Source organism: Haplochromis burtoni, unplaced genomic scaffold, assembly GCF_018398535.1.
Source record: "Haplochromis burtoni strain Fernald_Lab_line unplaced genomic scaffold, NCSU_Asbu1 Contig_291, whole genome shotgun sequence".
Lineage (NCBI taxonomy): Eukaryota > Metazoa > Chordata > Actinopteri > Cichliformes > Cichlidae > Haplochromis > Haplochromis burtoni.
Window position 1 is genome coordinate 140,909 of NW_024582652.1, and position 10,009 is coordinate 150,917.

The 10,009-nt window shown below is 44.8% G+C and overlaps 2 protein-coding genes across 10 annotated transcripts in view; one reads left to right on the forward strand and one right to left on the reverse strand.

Annotated features, from left to right (window-relative positions):
* Nucleotides 1-1,990, reverse strand: part of LOC102307916 — a 20,187-nt gene extending 18,197 nt beyond the window's left edge. Inside the window, exons 1-3 of one of the 9 annotated variants that reach the window (XM_014339432.2) lie at nt 1,699-1,990; nt 372-507; nt 89-167 (exon numbers count right to left, since the gene is read on the reverse strand). In XM_014339432.2, coding sequence (XP_014194918.1) covers nt 89-167; nt 372-507; nt 1,699-1,840 — 357 coding nt within the window. In that variant the 5' untranslated portion in view covers nt 1,841-1,990. Of the gene's footprint in view, nt 1-88; nt 168-371; nt 508-1,134; nt 1,622-1,698 lie in introns of those variants that run through there. The other 8 variants (XM_014339426.2, XM_014339427.2, XM_014339429.2 and 5 more) reach the window with 8 other exon arrangements.
* Nucleotides 1,991-2,290: 300 nt separating this feature from the next.
* LOC102308645 (cytochrome b5) overlaps nt 2,291-10,009 on the forward strand; it is a gene marked incomplete in the record, with an annotated part of 11,994 nt that continues 4,275 nt past the window's right edge. Inside the window, 3 exon segments of the mRNA XM_014339433.2 lie at nt 2,291-2,593; nt 8,649-8,777; nt 8,949-8,978. Coding sequence (XP_014194919.1) covers nt 2,459-2,593; nt 8,649-8,777; nt 8,949-8,978 — 294 coding nt within the window.

Below are 10,009 nucleotides of genomic sequence, written 5' to 3' on the forward strand. Positions count from 1 at the left end.
TGTGTGTCTGTGCATGTGTGTCTGTGCATGTGTGCGTGTGCATGTGTGCATGTGTGCGTGTGCATGTGTGCATGTGTGTGTTCCTTACAGCTATGACCACTGTGATATCAGCAAAGGAGTCCAGAGCAGGAGCAGCGAGAAGATCAGAGAACAGCAGAACCAGCTCCCTGTGAGAACACACATTCAATGTTATTACACGTGTGCATCATTTAAGGTTCTACTGGCTCATCAGTGCCTGAACACCTGCGTCACACTTGTCCTCCCTCATCAGATGTGCTTAAATGAACCTTTCACATGTTTAAATTAACTTTCAGCTCTGGTTGTTTGCTGTGGTGTGACACTAATGGTGGCCTGTCCTCTTCACCGTTCACCTGCAGGTCCTGATCTGTTTGCTCCTCAGCTCCTCGCCCTCATCCTGCAGAGTCAGGGTGACGCAGACCAGCTGCTTTGGGTCAGGAAGACTGAGGAAATACAGGGACTGGTGGCCGCTGCTCATCCTGCACACTGCTGACACAGGGAAATGACCAGGGTTAGCATCAAAGGGTCATAACATGAGTTCAAAGAGCTTCTGTGAGGTTCATAAGACACAACCAGACAAAATATACTTTAGATAAGCCGACAGTAACTGATTCTCACTCCAAATATGACCAAACAGACACGTTTTAGGTTTCGAAATGACAGTTCTGTCAACGTAATGATCTGTTAAGTCCTTTAATTTATATTTACTTGTCAAAAGTTCCTACACAGAAGAAAAATGCTCAGATAGAAAATTGTATAATCTCCAAAAAACGGTTGGATAAAAAATTGAGGGTAATAGAAGAGGATATAATTATAATTTAAATAAATAATAATAAATAATAGCTTAATGTTGATCCATATTTATAGTTTGATCTTGAATTACTTAAAATCACCCTTATAACCACTTAAAAACTTACTGCAAACACAATAATCATTTTTAAACATTAAGCTGAAGTTTTAAATCGGTCTCTGTCACATTTTTGTGCCTCTGACCTGAAAACTATAAAAGCTAATGCTATCGATAGGCTAGTAGCAGCTAACGCTAAGTTAGAGCTGCGCTTTTTTTTTAAGAATTGTTTTAATTTTAAATTTAAAGTTAATATCTCAGTCACTAACCTTGTTTCTAATGCTTACACTACACCAAAATGAAACTTATCTTCTGTTGGAAATAGTTTTGTTAGAAAGAAGCATTTCAAAAAGCCCAAATACAAGATATAAGGTTAGCAAAACTCTCTTTAACAGTAGTCAAAGATGGGTGAGAGAAGAAGAGGAACTCTCACTCTCCTTCGTTTAGTGAAATAAATCTTTTCTATTGAAGATGGGGTGCCGTTTATATGTGTATGTTTACAAGCTGCATATTAATAACTATTTAATAAAATGCATGTTAACGACTCCTTAACAGAACAAGTGGAGCATGATGCCTGATTAATGTTTAGTCTGATTTAACTTTTTTTTTTTGCTGCATAGTGATGAGTTGTATTAATAGAAGAACTTTGAGTTCAGGTTCGCGTGTTTTCCCGCCGTAGAGCCGCTCCAGTATCAGTCTAAATTTTCTACTCTGAATGCCAACTTATGACATAACATTAACCAAGTTATGCAGGTCAAATGGGATTTGCGACTACAACCGGATGTCCGGCTGCCCGCTGAAACGCTCAGATTAGGAAAAAAAAATCTCAGTACGTGGGCTACGTGAGAAGACCCGAACCGTTGCGTGAGAAGTGAGTTTCCTTGACAGCCGATGAACTCCGGCGAACTTTGCCCTCGTCCTCGCCCATAGTCTCACTGATGATTGGCACGGGAAGAGCCAATCACAGACGACCATTATCCTGGAGGAGGGAAGGAAAAGCCAATAGCATATTAGGAGAGCGGTGGGGAGGGCGGTCTCCGCCAGTGTGTCAGGAACTTTGAGACACCATCATAAAGCAACCAGTAATAACTACGAGCACAACGGAAATTACAAAGCAGTATTTCATAATAAAAGCACAATGCAGCATAATAAGGATAATAACGACATAAATAAATAAAACGCATAGGTTTAGTACACCAGCATATTTGCAATGAAATATATAAGCTATAGATATCAGGGCACTTATTTGAGGAATCATTTGAAGCATTATGTTACTTAACTTTAATGTTATTTTGTAAAGGTCATGAAAATAAAATACTTCAACTTTTTGCTGATAACTGCCATTCTTTCTGAAGAAGTCCGTTTCACTAACCGGAGAAAGCTTTTATTTTGGAGGCAGCAGCAGGAGGCGACACTGAGCTCAGGTGAATTCAGCAGCTGGGGTTTGCTCAGCGCTGGAAGTTAGCGTGGACTCTCTCTGGGGTAAATGTCGGTGTGTTTTTGTGGACTCACTGTCTTGACACCCTCGCTGCGATTATATAACTTCGGACAGGCTGCTCAGCCCTCAGAACTCGCTCGCACAGCGTCGCACAGATGGGTGAAGAGAAGAAAAGCTCCGAGGGAGTGAAATACTACAGACTGGCAGAGATAGAGAAGCAGAACTCCTTCAAATCGACGTGGATCATCATCCACAACAAAGTCTACGATGTGACCAAGTTTCTGGAGGAGGTGAGCTCGGTGTCTGGGTGTCTGGGTGGTGAGGGTGGTGGGAGTGCGGCGGTATTATGTGTGTGTGGAAATCAGCCAAAACAGGAAATGAGGAAACTAGACACCCTGAACTGAGAGGGAGAAAAATCCAACCAAACCGCTTTTGGATGCATCTTTAGCAGCTTGTAGTTTCACAGTACAGACTGGAGCCTTCTCAGAATCGCAGGGGTCCCAGGAAGGGCCCCAGAGGAACCCGGCCAACTTAAACAATAAGTCAAAGGTCAGATGGGAAGTATCCGAATCAGGGCAGGTGTCTCCGCTACAACGGAGACCGGATTTGTTTGGGTTTTGTGGTCTATGGAAGCCCAGAAATACCAAAAGACTCTGGACATAGATGGATAGGATTATTGATTAGAAACTGGATGTCTGTGTTCTGTGGGACTGTCAGGCTGAACGAGTCAATCCTGGATTTTTCATTTTTAAACTGATCGTGTTTTATTGGGAAATTGTCAAAAATGTAATTGATCTTCAACACTTTCAATTTCTGATCAAAAACGATTTCGTGACAATAAATGATGGTATTGATCTTTGCATTGATTAAAAGCCTTTAAACTGGCCAGACACCAGCTTCACTGACCAACGCCTGTCTGTACCTAATGTTTGCTGATGTTGGGACATTTAGTGATGATTTCTTTGTTTCACTGGAACAAAAATGGGAATAAAACAACAAAAACATATTTCATAATAATAATAATAATGTATGTAAAATTTTAATTAAAACATTTTGGCAGATTTACATTTTTAAACATTTAACTATAAACCTGAAAGGACTTTTTTTCCAGTTGATCAATATATGAAATAAATCCTTGTGACGAACGACGCTCAGCCAAATTCTAATGTCGGCCTGATATCTGTGTTTAAGCTAATTAAAGGGTGTTAGCGATGTCAGCGGCTTATTTATCTGTCAAAGGTCACATGAAAGAGTTTCGTTTTAGTCGCAGCCCCTGAGACGTTATTGATTATCGTATTAAACCTGAGAAATAAAGCTATCCCTGCAAACCTGAGTGATTCCTCATTAAAGCCAAATATTAGCAGCTCAAGCTGCTCAGACCTGAGTGTTTCTGTGGCTCAGGGGGTTGGGAAGCGTATCTGTAACCGGAAGGTCGCCGGTTCGATCCCTGGGCTCTCTGTCCTGGTCGTTGTGTCCTTGGGCAAGACACTTCACCTACCGCCTACTGCTGTTGGCCAGAGGGGCCGATGGCGCGATATGGCAGCCTGGCTTCTGTCAGTCTGCCCCAGCTGTGGCTACACCTGTAGCTGCCTCCACCAGTGTGTGAATGTGAGAGTGAGTGAATAGTGGCCTTGTAAAGCGCTTTGGGTGCCTTGAAAAGCGCTATATAAATCCACTCCATTATTATTATTATTAGAATTTTCTGTTCCGATTGTTGAGCTGACTGATTTTGATTAAGTTAAGGTGAAGTTACTCTGGGTACCTGCAACATTTAAATAAAAGTTTTAGACCAGTTTAGTAGTGTTAGAGAGATGACCCTGTATGCAGCACATGGCAACAGTGGGAAGGAAGAACTTCCTTTTAACAGGAAGAAACTTCCAACCAGGCTCAGGCAGGTTTGGCCTCTTTGAACATATGAATGAATAAATGCGTCCGACTGCCTCTGATTGGTCTAGAAAAGGTGTGATGGTTGATATAATGAAGTGGTACCTGGCCGTCTGTGTGCAGGTTTATTGCAGGTTTAACGTGCTGCTCTGAAGCACAGAGCGATCTAAGGCCGTAAACATGGATCGTTTCAGTTTGCATGCAGCAAATGTGACTGCTGCACACAACGCGTCAGCCCCACGACCCTTCACCTCCACCTCCGCTCAGCTTTACACCGTCCCTCTGCTTTCAGATATCGTCAGGCTTCAGTTTTCTGCTGATTCACTGGATGAACTCTGCCACAGTTTGCTCTCTGGCTTTGTGCTGCAGACTCTGGTGAATCATTGGCAGACTGCAGTGATGCAGCTATGGGGGGGCTGGGTTTATAACATGTGACTACACAAAGAGAGATAACTGGCTCTGACTCACTTCAGATCTAAACCAGATGTGTTTTCATTGTTAATTTAATCCTGGAGACGTCAGCATATGTGTGGAATTGTTCAATTAAAGATGAACAGCAGGAAGTTTTTGATCCAAATCAGAAATATCCAGGAAACTGGATCCACTGGTGGAAGTGTTCACACCCTTTACATGCAGATATAAGCACTGGATAGCAGAGCTGATTGGGGTTGATGAGGTGAGCATCAGTTACATGCTGCACAGCTGTCCATGTTTGCTTTGCATGATGAGACAATGAGCATGCCCCGGGTGGTCCCTCTTTTTACTTCCTGCAGACTTATGAGGTTTTGTGGTCACATGACAGCTAGTCACATGATGTTAATGATTTGGACATGTAACAGTGTAGAGACTAAAGGTCTAGGGACCAGTCTGCAACCATCTGCCAACCTCAGGTCACTGGGAGAAAATGATTATTCTCCAACTGGTTGGCCAGAGGGTGCTGGCAGACCTGAAGGCCAGACATTGACTGCCTGGAAACTACTGGTTGCTAGGGAAAAAATGTATTCACCAACCACTTACTTGTGATTTCTTTGGTCGCTAGGCTTGCAGACTGCTGTGTCACCTGTAATGTAACAGACGCTGCATCTGGAAACATGACAAACAAACCCTTTGAAACATGGCGGCCGCAGCACTGCGGTGGAGCTTTTACTTTGACAGTAAACGTTCTCAACTTCCAGTTTGTGTCACAGTTTCAGGTTTCAGCAGCGCTCAGCGAGCAGTTAGCCAGTGTTAGCAGAGAAGTCAGTGTCTTCCATGCAAGCTACGGGCAAATGTGACAATCGGCTCACAACCAAAACAATCATCAGCCTGCTCACGCTTTGTTCTGGGATCAATAAAAAGCCCAAAAGTGGCTAACTTCCAAACCCTAACAGCCAGCTAGCTAACCTGAGTGTGTTTCCTCTCTTATTAAAAACAATCTCCCCTGAAGTCATTTATTTTTTATTTTTATGGGGAGTTTCCTCCGTTTATTGATGTTAGCGATTAGCAGACTCTAAGCTAACGTTAGCTAGCACTAGTCCATGTTGGTGACTAGAACAAAGGAGGCTTCATATCCTCAGGATCTGGTTTTAAATACTGCAAAAGTACAATAATTTATACAATTGAAAGTTACAACAAAGCTAACTGCTGCTAATCATTAAGGACTGATCTGTGAATATTGTGTCCATCATTTCATGGGTTGTGGTTAGAAGTCTATTGATTAGCAAATGTCTTCACAAAGGTCAGATTAGTGAGTCACAGTGTTACGCAGAGGCCGCGGTGAGGGAAACATCAGACTTCACTCTATCTTCACTGAAGTAATTGTTTTATTGTCTCTTGCCAACATCATGCACAAGTACTCTAAAGACCACGCCTTCTCAATACAGACTGGCCTATAAAAGAGCTGCAATCGAGGCAGGCCTCCTCTTCACTGGGGAAACAAGATGGCCACCACAGAGGGAACCTGCAGAACACTTTGTTACATGAACGCTTCCCAACACACAGGTTTTTCCTTTTAATTATCCATTACTCATCCCTGGGTAATTAGAGGGAGGAGTAATGGCTTCAACTGGTTATAAACTTACAATTAATATGAATTCTGTTTTTGGTTTTGTGTGAAGAAAATCTTAAACTGTAAATCAACTAAACCTGTCAGACAAATACAGGGAAACATTTAATACAAGACCCAGATGTGCACTCTAATGTGCACTCTAATGCCTGCTACAAAACTGAAGTACTAAATATCAGTAATCAGCTCAAACTGGTCCAACTAGAAACTACGGACCAGGCCAGAACCTTAGGTGTAATAATGAGAGCTGGACCTCCAGGGCCACATCAAAGTAAAAACAACGTCAGCCTTCTGTCACCTGAGGAACATTTCTAGGATTAAAGGACTGATGACACATCACCTAGAGAAACTCATCCAGGCATTTATCACCTTGATTACTGTAACAGACAACTGCAGCTGATCCAGAACGCTGCTGCTCGTGTTCTCACTAGAACCAAGAAAATAGAGCACATTACTCCAGTCCTAAAGTCATTGCACTGGCTCCCTGTAGCTCACAGAATAGACTTTATTAGTTTATAAATCTTTGAATGGGTTAGCACCAGAGTGCATTAGAGATCTGCTTTCATGGATCAGCCGGGTCCTCCAGCTCTCGTTTACTGACCGTCCCCAGAACCAGAACCAAACCTGGAGAAGCAGCTTTTAGTTTCTATGCTCCTCACATCTGGAACTATCAGGAGCATGCAAAGATCTTTTAAGTGTAAAAATAAAACTTACTTATTCAGACTTGCTTATGAGTAACTGATCCTGTTATGGCTCTCTACCTGTTTGTTTTAATTTTCATACAAATGATTTTCTTGGTTATTGGTTTATTACAAATGCTTTCTTTTATCACTTTAATCACGTAATAATAACAATGGATTTATACAGCGCTTTTCAAGGCACCCAAAGCGCTTTACAATGCCACTATTCGTTCACTCTCACATTTGTCTGTGAAGGTTCTCAGTCATCCAGGTCATCGTAGTCAAAGGAGCTTGCAAAGAAAAGCGTCTGGACTTCTTTAAGACGCAACAACATTGTCATCCCCTATGTAGCCGGTGTATCAGAGAAACTCAGGAGAGTTTTCTCCAAGCACAACATCCCGGTGCATTTCAGACCCAGCAACACGCTCAGACACAAACTGGTTCACCCGAAAGACAAAACGCCAAAACACAGACTTAACAATGTGGTGTATGCTGTACAGTGCAGCGAGGAATGCTCAGACCTCTACATCAGAGAGACCAAACAGCCACTTCACAAGCGCATGGCACAACACAGAAGAGCCACCTCCACAGGACAAGACTCAGCAGTCCATCTGCATCTAAAGGATAAAGGACACTCTTTGAGGATGCCAACGTTCACATTTTGGACAGAGAGGACAGATGGTTTGAAAGAGGAGTGAAAGAAGCATCTATGTCCACTGTGAGCGACCATCTTTGAACAGAGGCGGGGGTTTACGACACCAACTCTCTGCCATCTATAATCCAGTTTTGAGATCCTTCCCAGACGCCTTAACGCCCACTCACATCCTGGGCCATCTGACCTCAGGAATTCGCATGATAAGGTGGGGCCAGGTTTCACAATGAACCCACCCGAAACTCTGGCTGATTGGGACCCACACCCAGTTACACACCTTGGCTCGGGCTGCTCGGCTCCTCCCTGGTCACAGCTTATCTGAATGAATGGCGTCTCCTTGTACAGAGTTCAGGGTGTGTTGGCCAACAGTCAGCGAACAGATCGAGGCCTCTCGACTCGTCTCGCTGCTCCGGTTCACTCAGAGTTCAAAGACATGCTCAGCAGCGATTTCTGGATCCAGCTGTTTTATAGCAGCTGTCCAGAGGTGAGCCGAGTGCCGTGGTTCACTGCAGGTCAGAGCGAACCTGTGAATCATTCATTAATGAGACGCAGGTAAAGACAAAGAGGCGATGGGGAGGACGGTCCAATCACAGGCCGCGGGCGAGTCTCAGTGCATGTCGACGTCTGGTCCCAAACGTAACTCATGTGTAGAGAGGTTTACAGCGTGTCATCAGCTGTGGTCCTGTAAGGCGCCCCGACAGAGGCGAGCTGCGCGTCATGTCTGCCATGTTTCCCCAGCCTGCATGTGGGCAGCCTGATTGCACCATGCAGCGCTGAAACTGGCTCTGCAGCTGCAGCGGCGTGACTGACTCACAGCCTCTGCGACTGTGACGGCTTCTCGTGGCAGAGAGGGACACGCACGCCTCTGTTTGATGAGGGCGACCAGCATCGGTGTTACTGCGAGCGTGCACGTGGGCCTGTCACAGCGTGTTACCGTGCCGACCGCAACAGGAACCTAAGGCAATGTGAGGATTTGTGTTTAGCCTCGACTTTAACGAGTGACTGGTTAGAAATTGTGTGTTTAAAAGTGTGAATGTGTGCGTGAGGAGGTGAACTGACGGCTCTGTGTGTGTTTGTGGTGTCAGCACCCCGGAGGAGAGGAGGTGCTGAGGGAGCAGGCGGGAGGAAACGCCACGGAGAGCTTCGAGGACGTCGGACACTCCACCGACGCCCGAGAGATGGCCAGCAGCATGGTGATCGGAGAGGTGCACCCGGTGAGTGTGTGTGTGAGTGTGTGTGTGTCTGTGAGTGTGTGTGTGAGTGTGTGTGTGAGTGTGTGTGTGAGTGTGTGTGTGAGTGTGTGTGTGAGTGTGTCTGTGTGTGTGTGAGACTTGACTGCACTGTGGGAGGTGCTGCCTGTGACATCTCTGTGTTTCTGTGTGCAGGAGGACAGACACAAGCTCTCCCAGCCTGAGGTGAGTGAAGCCGTTTCAGTCGGACTGAGCTGATCGCATGTTTGTGGCGTTTGCAGACGCTGCACTCGAGTGATGACAGCAGAGCTTTTTGTGGTTTTCGTTTTGCACTGGGACACAGACGCTCCCACTCTCCTCCCCCTCCGACTGTCACTGTGAACATATAAAGAGTCACAATCACAGCCCAGCACACCTGTTCACCCCTCCTCTGCAGACAGCCAGAGACCACACCCACGCCACACCTTTAATCACAGCAGATCACAGAAACATGTCGTTTAAACTGAGACGATGTAAAGAGGTGATGGTCTGAGGAGAGCTGCTCACATACGACAAGAACAAGCTGATTTTCCCCAGAAAGCACCAGGATAACGCTAATGCGTGCTGATTGGTTAGTTAAGGGTTCCATGGCACCGATTTCCAAAGGATTGTCGTGTCCAAATTCATAGGCTGCATCCTCCTGAGGACCCGGCCACGTAGACCGTGAAGGCCGGGTCCTCAGAAGGTCGGGTAGGCTGGAAGTAAACGGCTGTGAAATTGGACGGTCTAGCCTTCAGATTAGCGTCGCCGCTGTCTCGGTGGAGTTTAATAAACTCACTGTCTGCTCCTTGCTGTCTAAAATATAACAGGACACTGGAGTAAACTCTCAACCGTCTCATACTTCTGTTTAATCAGTTTTCTGTTTGACGTTTATTCAGCTGTGTGAAAACCACCCGGGGGATTAATAAAGCCAAACAACAACATTTTAGGTTGTCTAAGTTGTTTAACCCGAGCAGCGAAAGTCCGCGGTGATCTGAACATGATGTGCCGCAGTTGTGCCGTTCTCAGAGGCTTCAGTGACCCTCGAGCTCCTGGCGAGCTGTCGAGATGGTGGGTAACAGACGTCTCCGAAAACGTCGAAGCACTTTGGCAAATATGAGATATCTTGATAAACCGAGCAGATATTTGATGTTTACACAGCTACTTTCTCGCCTGAAAATATGTTAAAAGATTATTTTGTGACCCAGAAAGAGTAATAAGAGTAATTTTAAAACTTA